The sequence below is a fragment of the Oreochromis aureus genome, linkage group 12 (assembly GCF_013358895.1).
Source record: "Oreochromis aureus strain Israel breed Guangdong linkage group 12, ZZ_aureus, whole genome shotgun sequence".
In the NCBI taxonomy this organism is placed as follows: Eukaryota; Metazoa; Chordata; class Actinopteri; order Cichliformes; family Cichlidae; genus Oreochromis; species Oreochromis aureus.
Genome location: NC_052953.1, coordinates 14231574 through 14245893, shown reverse-complemented (window position 1 = coordinate 14245893; position 14320 = coordinate 14231574). Strand labels below are relative to the sequence as shown.

The 14320-nt window shown below is 38.5% G+C and overlaps 1 protein-coding gene across 1 annotated transcript; it reads left to right on the top strand.

Moving 5' to 3' along the window:
* The first annotated feature begins 1641 nt into the window (after window positions 1-1641).
* On the top strand, window positions 1642-11735 carry mrps27 (mitochondrial ribosomal protein S27). Its single transcript, XM_031727336.2, has 11 exons — window positions 1642-1765; window positions 2026-2103; window positions 3395-3465; window positions 3559-3617; window positions 4108-4222; window positions 4730-4808; window positions 6793-6908; window positions 7126-7228; window positions 7363-7505; window positions 9491-9664; window positions 11268-11735. Exons 1-11 carry the CDS (start codon window positions 1678-1680, stop codon window positions 11514-11516), a joined length of 1275 nt encoding a protein of 424 aa, XP_031583196.2. The 5' UTR covers window positions 1642-1677; the 3' UTR covers window positions 11517-11735.
* The last annotated feature ends 2585 nt before the right edge of the window (window positions 11736-14320 follow it).

Below are 14320 nucleotides of genomic sequence, written 5' to 3'. Positions count from 1 at the left end.
AACATACCTTTTTTAACGTGATGAGAGAAGTGTGGGTTTTAAAACGTGATTTTCAATAAAGGTTCTGCAGACTTTGTACGGCCTTTTGCATAATGGCAGAACAGAAAGGCACAAGATGATATCAGAAATCCCAGTAATGGAACTGAAAGGTACACTCCTTGTTTACTTGTGGTGACTACACTGTAATGCATCTCAGGTACAAATTTCCTGTTTTGCTGGTCACTGAGAAAACGAGATGGTGCTAAAATTCTTCCATGTTTTGTTTAACAGAGTGGTCCCACCCTAGTCTCAACCTGTCACCTCCTTTGACCCACAGCCAAGGAGCTAACTGTAATAATAGCTGAGGGCTGTCCTCCTGCAGCTGAACAAAAATACTGGCTGACAAACACAGAGGTGACGGGGGCAACAGCTATTTGCGGGCAAATTAATGCACATTTAGGTAAACAAAGTAAGACAACTCAGCTCCATATTTATGTCCAACTTCCTGCTTTATTTTGGTGGTTTGCTAGTATTTTGGGGGGCTGCCTGCAGTCTAATGAACATGAGAGGACAGATCCAGTAAGCCCTATTAAAAAGCTTGGGGAAGCAGGGGTGCTCAATTACTAGTAATGGAACTCTTGATGGCTTTATGTGAAACACAGCATGGCAAAGTGAAGCTCCTTCACTTTTACAGCTGTGTGCGTTTTCCTGTTCTGTCTCTTTCTTATATGAACAGTGCCCTCTATTGTCAAAGAGCAGGTTCTTCTCAAGTATTTCACTCTCGCTTGCAACATAGAATATTTTTTATGTTTAACACATTTTGGGAGTGACCAAAAGTAGCTTCTCTTTCATTCTGATGAGACTTTAATTACCGAAGCCAACCAATAAATATATGTAAATAAATGAATCCAAAAAATCCCCCAAATGTCAAAAATATAATTTGGGGAATATAAACTAATATTAATGAATTACACATACATCACACCAAATGTAACAAGCTGCAAAGTATTATAGCTTATTATTTAAAGATAGATAGATAGATAGATAGATAGATAGATAGATAGATAGATAGATAGATAGATAGATAGATAGATAGATAGATAGATAGATAGATAGATAGATAGATAGATAGATAGATAGATAGATAGATAGATAGATAGATAGATAGATCAACTAGGTTGGTTAGGTTGGTTAAATAAAAACGTTTTCAAGTTATTTTGAACAGGAAATGTTTATCACTTTTCATCTACAGGTAGAAGCTGGTACCAAAGTGGAAGTTAGCAACCTTGTGGTGAAACTTGTGGTTTGTAGGCTGGAAGTGAGTATTCTCTACATTATCTGCAAGTCATTCCTGATAAATTTCAGGAAATCAAAACATTTCCTGTAAAGTATTTTGTCGCTTGGTGCATAGAGAAAGGTAGAACAGTAAAAATTATTAGATTAAGTTCAATTTAATATCAATAAAATCTCATTTTAACTTCATTAATAATTCATTGAGTCATAAAAATGTACGAATTGTGTTTATAAATTATTATTATTGTTTTTAAATTTTCTGTTTTATTTTGTTTTTATAGGTAGCATCAAAAAAACAAAACAAAAAACAAAAAAACAAAACAAAAACTTTTCTGCTTTCCTGTTGTCACTTTTGGTATAATCCAATTTTGCCGGTCATCAAACTCCCCCGGCGCCTGCTACGAGATGGTATCGTCTAATATGGCAGCCTCCGTGTTGAAGCGATGTGCGACTGCTGCTGTCAAAGTTAAAAGTTTATCTCCGTCTCTTTCAGGTAGACACATCATGCATTTGGTTAAGACTCAATAAAGAGTATGATTTAATTTTAGTTTCATGTTTAACGTCTATTTTTTTGATTTTTACGGTCAATATTTGAATGTTCATGGAGGTGGAGCTAAATGCCCTCAGTTCATAGTAACGTTAGCTAACAACATGAAGCTAAACTAACCGGCATTTGAGTTTTCCTGTCATTTTAAAGCCATAAGCAACTCATTTGCCCAAATATTTGATTGATGTGTGCATTTCTCTTCACAGCCCGACGATGGTTGCTTTCAGCGGCTTACACAGACACCAAAATGTGGGAGGCGAGAGAGAAAGATCCTCAGAACCTTGGTAAGCGTTAAATGTTCACATTTCACAGTACAGAATGAAAAGACAAGCAAACAAAGGGCTTGTCAAGATTTGGATCATTATCCAGGGAAACGTAACATTTTTCACCAAGTCAAGAAGTGTCAAATTGATAAAGCAATAAGACTGACTATAATTTCCTTAATTCCAAATAATTTACTAAAGTGTTAATATTTTATTATCTTTAATACACTGTTTAAAAAACAGATTATAAGCAGCCTGAGACGTGTAAAGAAACCTAAGTGCCACTTCTAGAAATGCTTTTAACTTTACGTAGATTTGCTGCTACTGTGCTGGTACACCAAGAATGCATTTTATTTAATGTTTTTCTCTATTTAGCACTTTCCTCATCCAATCACACACTGGTTATTTTTATTTATTTATTTTTTTGATCCCTACACATTCACACATGCTCACACTCAATTAGGGCAGCTTAGGTTCAGTATCTTGCCCAAGGTTTCTTCAATGTGAATGGTGGAGTTGGGAAGTCAGCCACTGACCTTCCGGTCAGAGTGGGTAGAGTGCGTAGGATACTATCTTCTGTGGCTCAGGAGCAGGTTGGCTTCAATATGGATGGACAGGATTAGAAATGAGTACAGAGAGACAACTCCGATCAAGCAGTTTAGAGAGCAGTTTCAGAGGGTGGGTGTGACATAGGAGGAAGTTAAGTATAGGGTGAGATGAAGGCAGATTATCCATTGTTGTGACCTCCGAAGGGAAACCCCCCCCCCAAACACATGCATATGCGCATGCACATGCACATGCACACGCACACGCGCACACACGCACACGCACACACACATCCAGTAAGTAGTTGTACTTAAAGACATTTCATTTACTGTCTATCCACACCTGGAAATATAGACTATTATTCTAGTACAGTAAATCAGTTTGTCTTGGGAGAATTATTAAAAAAGAGAGAGCTTTTTTCTGGATATATTTACAACATTTGATGCTCATTGCAGAAGTCCAGCATCTAATACTACTGTGTGTACACTTCATCAACACAGGGTGGCAGTGTAGCACTGCAGCCTCATGGTGCACAGACGAAATTTACCTGCTTCACAAAGTGTACATGATTTATACTCGTAGTTTACCAAAGTTTAAATACAATTTAATTAGATAATACCGAAGTTGTGAAAAGTTGTAAATCACTATAATAAAACTCGTATATTTTAAAAAATGTGTGAGCAATTTATTCTATTCTGGAAAGCTTATTCTCTAGTTTATTTTACTATGATTCTGGTGTTTTTTTTAATCCCTCTTAAACTTGCAGCTGTACTGGCCAACACTATGGACAGGACATATGACAGGAATCTCCCTGTTAGCTCTCTGATTATGTCACGGGTAAGCTGCATCTACATTAAATGGACCATATTTAATTTTTTTATTTATTTGCTGTAAACTTGACTTTTCATGGCAAACTGTTTTCTGTTTCAGTTTGTGGACAACATATCATCCCGGGAAGAAATTGATCAAGCAGAGTACTACCTTTATAAGTAATCAGATATCATTTTTACATCTTCTGCATCTGTGCCAAATGTCTGCTGCTGCTTTTGGTTTTTGTGGTACCAGTCTGTGTGTTTTTGTTGGACTGAGCTGTCTGTTTGGTTTGTCTGTTTTGGTTTATATTCAGTCACATGCTCTTCTTTGTTCGGGGCAACTCCAGACCTTTCCTGTTTACTCCTTCCTCTGGAATCTGCACCCATTCTTGTGATGACAAGATTTAGTGTGTTTCCCAATTGCACTCTTGTTCAGGGCACGTTCATTTTCATAATCGGGAAACACTGAACCAGTTTAGATGTGCTTCTGCTGATATATTCTTGTTGCTATCTCTGATTTCCAGGATAAAGTTGTGGTTCAGCAGTTGAAACTGTTTACCGTATACTTGTCATGTGATTTCCTCTCTTCCTCTTGTTGTTGTGTTTGTATCTATTTCTATTTTAAAGCATGTGAAACAACTTTTTTTTTTTCTTAAATTCCTTTAAGGTTTCGTCACAGTCCAAACTGCTGGTACCTGCGAGACTGGACCATTCACGGCTGGATCAGACAGTGTCTAAAATACGGGGCTAGAGATAAGGCCTTGCACACACTTAAAAACAAGGTACACCATAATATTCACTCAGTTTATTCTTTGGGAACTAAACTACGCTGAGAGCACTGTTTGGGCAGCGCATATGAACCTCGTCTCGATGATCAGAGAGGAAATCTGATCAAGGCGTCATCATGAGACAGCACAGACTCATTGTGAAGCACTAAGGCGTGTTTTCAAACCGATCTGAGCAGCACAAATAATGTTAAACATGGTTGACATTTTCAGCCCAGCGTTTTTTTTCAGTTCCTGAATGCGTTATAGTATCTGAGCATCCCTGAATTACTCCAGAAACAGATGTCAGGTAGCCAGTGACGCGTTTACAGTGAGGTAAAATCGATCACCGCTGTAGTTGTTTTGATTGGCGGCATACGACTCTGACGCAAGAGCTTTCATTGTCACTAATGCACTGAGAAGCAGTCTTATTGCTGCATGTGATATAAACCTTCGTCATTAAACAATGTAGAAAAAAAGTGATGTTTTTCCATGATGCTAATATTTTGATATCTCTGTGTGCAGATCCAGTATGGAATATTCCCAGATGACTTCACCTTCAATCTCCTCATGGATTCTTTCATTAAGGATGGAGACTTTAAAAGTAAGACTTAGTTTAGAAATCAATTTTCATTTAACTTTTGGGAAGCATAAGCACCACACAGAGTACAAAGCCAACCCCTTGCAGGTTTCCAAGCACATTCTTGTTTGCTTGAAATGTTCAAATCACCAAAATCTGATTTCAACATTTCTTTCCTTGTTTGTAAAAGACGCGGGAAAAGGGAAGCTTGTTTTTTCTATTTATTTATGTTTTCTATAATAACATTAGCCCGTAAATAATTGTCGTGCAGAGCTGCTGTTTCAGTTGAATGTGAAAGTTTTGATTCCATTTGATAAAAGTGCTTATATGCTGTAAAGTTTCAAAACAGTAGCTCAGATCTGATGTTGTTGAATTACTTTTTAGGTTGCGTCTGTTAGTTTCCTTTATTAGTGGTTCCCAAATGTTGCTATTGTGACGTACCTCAACAGCTTACAGCCTTGCCAGATGAACTCTCAATGCCCCGTCATGTTTTGTACAACAAGTGATTTTGATTAAAACTGGGTGGGCGCATAGAACTAATTTTGGGGTGGTTTTGGATCCTTTGAAAATTACAGTGTCCTTAATTATATACTCATCCACTACTCTTGATGTTTGGCGACTTCTATGTAAAGGACTACATAGTGAGCTAATGGCCAGCCACGATTTAACTTGGTTAACAGTGCCTAGGAAAAAAAAATATGTCATTACTTTTGCACAATAAAACCCAACGGATCAAAAATCAGCTAAATGAATCAATGTCCTGTGAATATACTGAGTGTAAATAATTAATACTTTGGGGAACTTCATGTTTCAATGCATTGCTGTCATACACCTTGCTGTCATTTTGCAAGTTGTATGACGCCTTGTGTGTGTCATTTTGCTTTATGCACAGTTTACAATAGTGCTATAGACCACTGGTTTTATGCTCCTTTTTCCGGGATACCAGGATTCTCTGCTATACAGGACATAATCATAGTGTAGATTTGGAGACCCTGTAAAATAGTGAACTCACCATATACCGGTAGTTTATCATACAGCCTCTTTTCACTTCCAAGAGTTTATACACACATCACACACAGTGGCACCAAGATGGCGCCGAGTATGGCAGCCTCATCGCGAGCTCCCCCAAGCAACAGCTGGTTTTTGTGTTTAATTTTACTTTTCCTTTATTTTTTCTCCCATTCTTATATATTGCTTGTTCTTATGTTATTGTATTTTGCACACCCCTGTTGCTTGTGAAGCGTGCACACAAAGAATTTCACTCGCATGTGCTGTACCAGTGTACCTGCACATGTGATGTGACAATAAAAGTGATTTGATTTAACATATTACACTGATATTATTTATTTAACAAAAACTAAGTGCAGTGTAAGTTTTAGATTTCTCCTAGCAACCCAAACAACTCAAACTTTTTTTTTTCTTTTTTTTGGTACTTAACTTGTCATGAACATTAACATTTAGCATGCTGAGGCCTGCAGATTCTGAGATGTAGCTCTTGGGTTTCTCTGGGCATTGCACAGTGTTAGCTTGGGGTGAGGCTCCTGGGAAGTTTGGCACCTGTCTTGACTGTTTTTCACTTGTAAATAATCTTTTGTGTGAACTGACTGAGATCAGATTGTTTGGAAATGGCCATATAAGCCTTCTCAGATTGATGGGCAACAGCAAGTCTTCTCTGAGATCAGTGCTGATGTCTTTTCTCTTTGGCATTCTGTTAACACACATCTGAATCAACTGCCAAATCCTCTTTTTTTTTCATCTCTAGACCAAAAAATATAGATTCGGTCGCATATATAATCAAATAGTTGTGTACATTTGATTATGAGTACCTGGCTGCTTCTTATCCCCTTAGTTCTTATGTAAGCAGTAAGAGTTTACTCAGTTTTTCACACACAAGCTTACTCCTATCCAGCTTATGAAACCTCTGTAATATAAAAAATGTTTGTCATATAGAGATATTGGGAAATGTTATCTGAGATTGTTTGTTTGTTTCTTTTTTATAATTGTTCAGGTGCGTGTTCTGTGGTTGAAGAGGTGATGCTTCAGGAGGCTTTTGATCTTCCCTCCACTCAGATCCTGTCTCTGTATGCTCTGGGCAGTTACCTAGCAACCAGACCACAACTCACTGTGAGTGAATCAGCAGCTCTGAAGCTGTTTGGACAACTAATGACTCTAGAATATTCTTATGACTGGAAATTGCAAAATCAATTTCCTGTGATTCAAAAGGGGGCATCTTTGGGGGTTTCATTCTAAACTTCTATACAAGTTTGTAAAAAGAGATGCCCGATGCTAATTAGCATGTTGCAGCAGAAGTAATAAAACACTTGTTCCTTGCTGCGATCAGGTGTCAGAAGAACGGGCTCTGGGGGCATCGCTGCTTATCTGTGGACAGAAGCAAGACAACACCATTGGCCTCAGTGCTCAGCTGCTTGGCAATGCTTTCCTTGGTAAGCGCTTGAGTTTCTTTTCTTGCATTTTTTTAACGTATTTTTTTTGCTGTGATTGATAGTTTTGTTTTTTCTCCTGTAGTCTTTCATTATGCCGCTTGTCTCATTTGTTTTCCTCCTTCTTCATCATCCAGGTAAGGTAGAAAATTTAAAGGGCATACATGCCGTCTTCAAAGGGATGCCTCTCTTCTGGGGTCGAGGATATCTGGGCCGAGCGCTGGCCATTATGGAGAGAGTGGCTGCTGCTTCTGGTGATGTCAAACTGTCCAAAGATACAGTAAGCGCAAACAAATCGTGCTTGATTTTGTGTGTTTTGTGTTAGGGTTGAACAACAAATTCAATTTTTTCCTGACTGGTGTTTCTTAGTATATTCACAGAAAAGTTTGTGCAGCTTGTTTTGGAAGAGACTTGATAACCACGGATCATAGAAAGCAGTGAGATGAAGGACACATTGCAGCCTCTTATTGTACAGATTTGTACCTGAGCAGCAAAACATAAGGTTCACAGCTGACACCAACTCATAACTAAAGAAAATCTCCTTTTTTGGAGTGTATCAGTTTCTGTGTGCAAATGGCAAATCCAAAAATACCAAATGCTAGTTCCTTTGAGCACGAGGCCCAAAAAAGGAACTGAAATGGACTTGATGAGTTGATGACAACTGATTTAGTTGTTCAGTTGCCTAACCCTTGTACATATCCTGTCTTGCATAAGTATATCCTCAGACTAGAGAGGCTTTCCTGCAGCATTGACATGGTGCAACTTCTGTATTTTAAAGATCTTCTTAATTTATACAGTTAATTTCACAATTTAATTGGGTATTAATAGGGCACTGTGCAGTTCAGTTCAGCACATCTAAATTAATTATTGGCACCTTCCTGGCCCCCGTAGAAATTCGGAGCAGAGGGTGTGGTGTTTTTATTGGTTTTCTCTGGGAGTTCTGGTTTCTCCCACCTTCAAAAATAGGCTAAGTTCATGCTGATAATGTAATCTGAGGACACTCTTCTTCTTATATCAAAGTTGTATCGATCCCTGAATTGGTGTCTGGGCCAGCACTGACCTCATTAAGCGTCTCAGGTATTGAGTTGAGGGACCGATGCACTGATGTTTTGTCAATGGGATTAAAATCATCATTTGTGCTGGCATTTGCAGCAAGCTCTGTTTGGAATGCAGCAATAACCCTTTGGAGTTTATGCAGGGTAATGCACAATTTTCAAAGATACTTAAATATCAAAATCAGTAATGAGAGAGCAAAAACATTGATAATGCAACCCCAGATATCCCTGATTATGTCCCATGTGTCAGTCTGAGTAACTTTACAAAAGGTAGAATCAGAGTCCAGAGTTTAATAAAATAAGAAAAAATGAATTAATCCATCTGACACATGGTGCCAATGATGGCACAGATTATTCTTTCATATAGGCAGAAAAATATCAGTAAGACAACTGCTGCGTAATACAACACAAATGTTCTGTGCTCACGCAAATGCACAATATGCTAGAACTGTTTATAGTTATATAGTTCATAACAAACACCTATCTGAGCCATACCAGACAGCACTGCTCTTTGTTCCCATTTTGGCACCTGATATCAGCCCCCTAACTGTGGTTGTATTTCTTAATGTGTTAGTTTGCTTCTGTAAAATGAGCGTGGATTAAACTGTGTGCAGCATTGCACATAGTCCACAGGCTGCTTATTACTTTCCAGGTAGGCTGCTCTGCTTGGCACAGACAGCATTTATCTGCTGTGACACACACACTGTCATGATTTTGCCATTTTTACATATATGCACAGGCTGTAGCATCTCTAATCCGCTCTCTGCTGTCCAGTTCAATAGTTCACCTTTGTCTGCATCTAATGAGATTTTGAAGAGCCTGGAGCTCTGAGGTTGTCTTTGACAATCACTGCAACAGAAAGTGAACAGCCTGCGTCACACAGTAGCACAGCAATAACGTAGACAGAGAAGATAACGCCATAGGAAAGAGAGGAAGTATTACATCTCAATGAAGGTGCTGGTGACTGCTGCCTCAGGTCACAGTTAATCTTACTTCTTCCTAAGATTAAGAGGTGACTTGTCAAGTAAGGTTTATAACCCTGCGTCATTAAATGTCTGGCCTGTTTTCATTCAAGTAAGGAAGCTTTACTTGCATAATGTAATTTTCAGCAAAAAGACCAGAAAATAGTCGTTTCAGAACATGATTCATTACAAAATGTTATCTTTCTGCATAAATAACATAAATTTTGTGATTTTTTTTTTTTTTTAAGCTGGGATATGTGAATGACTTGCTGCACGACCTGCCTTTGTCTGACTCTTCTCCAGAAGAGTCAGACTCTTCTGGAGAAGAGTCAGGAGGTGAAGAGGACAAGAAAGAAGACACTGTAGATGAAGACGATCAGGCCGAAGCTGCTAAGCTACCTGAGTATGTCAAGAAATTCAAGGTGGGTCTTTGTTTGTACTTACAGCTCAAATTTGCATCAAATTTCATTATAGGGGGATGCTGCTAAAAACGAGGTTATAACTTAGAAGTCAAGCTGCTGTGAGCAGCATGCTTTGGTTTTTTTAAGGGACAGATTAAAATATAATTCTAAGGCAAGAGGTGGGGCGGAAGTATGTTTTCCCTCCCATTTGTCCATCTTTCAGCAAGATTACACAACAACCACCAAGCTGAAACCTGATGGAAAGGTGTAGCCGAGACAAAGGAAAGACCCATTAAAAATTTGGTGTGGATCCAAATCATTTTGTTTTCCAAAAATGCAAAATACCCTGTTGAGTTATAGGACACACTTTCCAACTGCGCTCCAGTTTAAAAAGTTTTCCCCTTTGCAAACATCTCTAAATGATAATTTATATATATATTTTTTTATATATATATTTTTTTTTAATTAAAGGAAAGCTTCTGTTTGCATTTGTCATTACTCACTAAGGTGTAGTGGGCATGTTCTTGAGACCATGCTAAAAACATTTCCTTCCTCATAGAACATTTTCTTCCAAATCTTTCCAGCTGGCATTCTTCTTCTTCTTCTTCTTTCCTGGCTTTGTAGATCCATTAATGTTCCTGAAACATAACTACCACCTGTAGATCAGTGGACCAGTGTGAAAGCCTTAGCTGGGATGTGGATTTTATCAGTTGCGTGCATGTGGGTTCATAATGCTTCCTGGTGCACCTACAGGAGAACAAAGAAAACAGAGTCCAGTTTGCTGTAAAGTGGTGGTCAGAGCTTCTTTTTGCAAATCCAGATGTTGATACTTTGGCTTTCAGTACATTCTGACATCAAATGCTGTAGAATATGTGCACACACATAATTACTATTGGATACATGAAATATCTGCACCTGCCAGTTTAGTTTTGATCAAATAGCTGAATCTGAATCATTATTGAAAGAGTACATTCTCATTTTCTGCACTATGCATCCTGACATGCCCTGTATGTATCCACATAAAACCAGGTTTAATTTATCAGTCGTTATTTTCTATTTATTTTAAACTCATAGATGTCAAATTATTGTTGTGTAGTAATGATGCACTTATACCACAATCATCAATGATTAACGTTCTAAATAAAAGTAGGTAGGTTTACAGAGAAACTTTGATTGATCTCAATACATACGGCATTATTGCCACAGGATAAATTTCACTGGCTGATTGGCCAGGTGCCCCCTATAGGCATGTTTGTGGCTGCATCCAGGGGGGGATTTCCCCTCATGGCCAAAATGTTTGCTGGATGAAAATTTGGAACAAAATAGCTGCAACTGTTTATTTGACGTTTGCGCATCATTAAAAAACAAACTACATTTGATCATAGATTTAAGGGATATATCAGACCACGAAGCTAAGATAATAAACACTGGAATTATTGGAAAGTCCGGTTGTTCTTGAACGCATCGTATCTTGACTGTTTTTCTGTGCAGCCATGATTCTCGGTGTGCGTCACATATTGAAAGTGACTTTTCTGGGTCAGAGAGTTTCACCCAAGTCATTTAAATGAAGTGATGAGATCATTCCTTTGTGCTTTCAACTTTTTTTGTTGCCCTGCCTCTCCAGGAATTGAGCAGCCAGCTGGAGTCTCAGGGTAAAGTGGAGTCAACCTCTTTCCAGGATTTAGTGACCGCTCTGGCCCAGCAGAACCTGGCTGCTGCCGAGACACCGGACCTCAAGCAGTATGAGAGCCGCGTCCAGGCCTGGGAGGCCGAGAAGAGGCAGCTGATCCAGAGAGAGAAGGAGATGAGGGAGAAGGCTGAGCAGGAGAAACAGGAGCGATTAGCTGCCATGGCTGCAGCTCAGCAGGTGTAGAAACTTTTTACATGGAGCCAAATGTGACTCACTGAACTGTCCGTCAAGTATGTACTTTAAAATGTGTATACTTGTGAGTGTATTATTACCATTGCACCGGATTCTGTCACTTATTACTTTTGTATATATCAGTTATTGTGTTTGTGGCTCTGTTTTTATAGAATAGAGCTAATATAAATATGCTGTGAAAATAAAACACACTTTCAGTTCTATCAGATATTCACGTTTCATGTTTATTGTTTGTCTGTCATGGACTATGGGATGATATCATCACTGGAACTTATGCTCACATCAATTGTTAAGCCCGATGGTAGGGTGACCTCATGTAAGCAAAAAGATGGAAAAGCTAGGGAAAGATCGTCCCATCACATCCTCCCACTCCTTTTCCTCTTTGCCTGCCGTCGTCTTTGTCACATGTTTTCTGTGTGCGCACGTCTGTCAAAAGCATCTCGGGGAGTTTTTTCTCACGGGCCACATTACAAGATAATTTGCTGATAGCAAATCTAGAGAAAAACAAATTATTTGCCTAGAAAGGAATGCAGTTTTGACCAGAAACCTTTTTGTTCACATGAAAAAGCCAATAATGTTGTATAGCTCCTGATAAATGTAAGAACAGACAAAGTGCACGTCAGGCTAAATTATTAGGAAACTATCTTCATAAAAGTTCAGTGTCAGCTAATACAGAAATATCACTCTAATAGCAACGACAGGTTAACTAATAAATGAAGTTTGGACTCTGCACAAAAGATAAGATAATAGATCTTTGGGGGAAAAAATGCCGTTGTGGTAGTGCAGATAATGCATTCATTCTACATTATGCTGCAGCTATTCAGTATTCAGAGCACAAGCTTGGGAAACAGCCTGGTATGCAGTCCAGGATGAATGAGCAGCACAAAACGCTGACACAAGAACCATTGTGATCCCGAGGCACCTCACTAACAGTTCTCAGAGTGGCTCTGCATTCATAGTTGGTGTTTGCTTAATAGTGTTATTGCATAAATCAGACCGCCTAGAGAATTATTAAAGCATGCAGGTGTTGAGTCACACTTTCAGCTCTGGCTCCACTTACTGATTTATAACTGATTATGAGTTAAGACTTTGCGTTCGTATAAGAAAAGGTTTACTAAATCAAGATGTTACAGTTTTGTGGTGTAAATGTTTGCACCACCTGATGAGGTGAGGGGAATCAGTGGAGATTTATAAACTTAAAGAGGTGGATTCACTGAGTTGTTATTAGAATATCTCCTTTTATTTACATTGCACTTGTTATTATTAAGTTAATAGAGTATATTGTATAAAGGGGGTGGTAGATATATTGAACAAAGGATGTTGAATGCGGAGCTGCAGACCACAGAAAGGGTTCATGGATGCAGTGAAGGAGGGTTGATCTGACAACAGAGTGTCAGATCATACACATATAGCTCTTGCAGAGTGTTCGCGAATGCAACACAGTGTATATGAACCATCTTCATCAGTCTGAGAGTTTCATTCCTGCTAAGCTCAGACCACCCTGACAGATGTATTTTCTGTCACATTCAAAGTCACTTAAATCACCTTTCTTCCTCTCTCTGATGATCGATTTAAACCTCAGCAGAACGTCTTAATATTTGGACTAAGAACTACCTGAATAGGTGCACCTAATAACCTGGCCGTTGAGTGTACACTACAGGAGATATTCAGCTGATTCTTGGATGCCTGCACAAAGTCGCACAGTGGTGAAATATGTGCCACTAAAGTGTAATTACCATAAAGAAAAGCGCCAGTGTCCTCCCTCCAGCTTATCAATGAAGTCTTTCATCTTTGTACACAGTCACAGATTTTTTCCACAGATTCAGGCCTTTTTGTGTGTGTGTGATGCTTATCTCACAGCGATAAAGCTGTTTAAAGTAAATTAGCTCTAGTCCGCATTTTTTTTTTTTTTTTTTAAAGAAAGAAGAAAATAGGTGGCCATCAGTCATTCTTTGGCAGGTTAAACATTGCTGGTTAAAAGCAGTAACAGGAGTATTTACTTTCTCTGCTGTTGTCTCAGAAGCCTTTTTCAGGTGTTTGAGCACCGCTGATCAAGTCAAACAGGTGAGATGTCAGGAAGTTTGACATTCACATCACTGGTTATCCAATGCCCAGAGCCTTTTAAGTGTGTTAAAACACCCATGTCTGTTTTCTTGGAGGAGAGGAGGACGGTGGCTAGCTATGATGTCATGGTTTATTTGAGATGTAAATATTAATCTCAAAGAGAAAAGCGTGTGCATTAGACATTATCAGAGGTGGGCTTGGATACAGAGGACTTACTTCTATTCAAACCTTTTCTTATACAAAGAAACCTCCTTGGGAGAATTAAAATGCCTTTGTTGGTCAGTAAAGTTGTAAACAAGTCAACACATTCTTATTTAATCTTTTAGGTTTAGTACGTGCTATCTCTGAACACCATGTTCTTCTGAGTCTAAGTTTATCCACGTTTGGGAGAGTTTTATCTTTCTGCAGATGTATTTTTCCTTGCTGTGTCCTTTTTTTCCATTTAATCTTATATTTTGCTCCTTTTATTGATTAAGTTTGATATAAATGTCTATGTTTCTCCAAGGTGGGAGGGCACAGGTTGGTCCTTCTCTTGTAAAGCAGAAAAGATGCAAGATAAGATGCTGCCAGCTGGGTTATTATTAAAGACTTCCCACTGAATCTCCAGAGAAAGATGTTTATTAATCTTTCATTATTCATCGGGGTCACTTGCTTCATGTTTAACACTTTAAAAAGATAAGTGAAAACAAATAATGTTTAATTCATCTGTCCATTTGTTTAGAGGGCATGCA

Coding starts and splice junctions, on each gene's coding strand:
- mrps27 (XM_031727336.2), top strand. CDS start 1,678: ATGGTATCGTCTAATATGGCAGCCTCCGTGTTGAAGCGATGTGCGACT. Junction 4,809..6,792: donor TAAGGATGGAGACTTTAAAA/GTAAGACTTAGT, acceptor ATAATTGTTCAG/GTGCGTGTTCTGTGGTTGAA. Junction 7,229..7,362: donor GCTTGGCAATGCTTTCCTTG/GTAAGCGCTTGA, acceptor TTCATCATCCAG/GTAAGGTAGAAAATTTAAAG.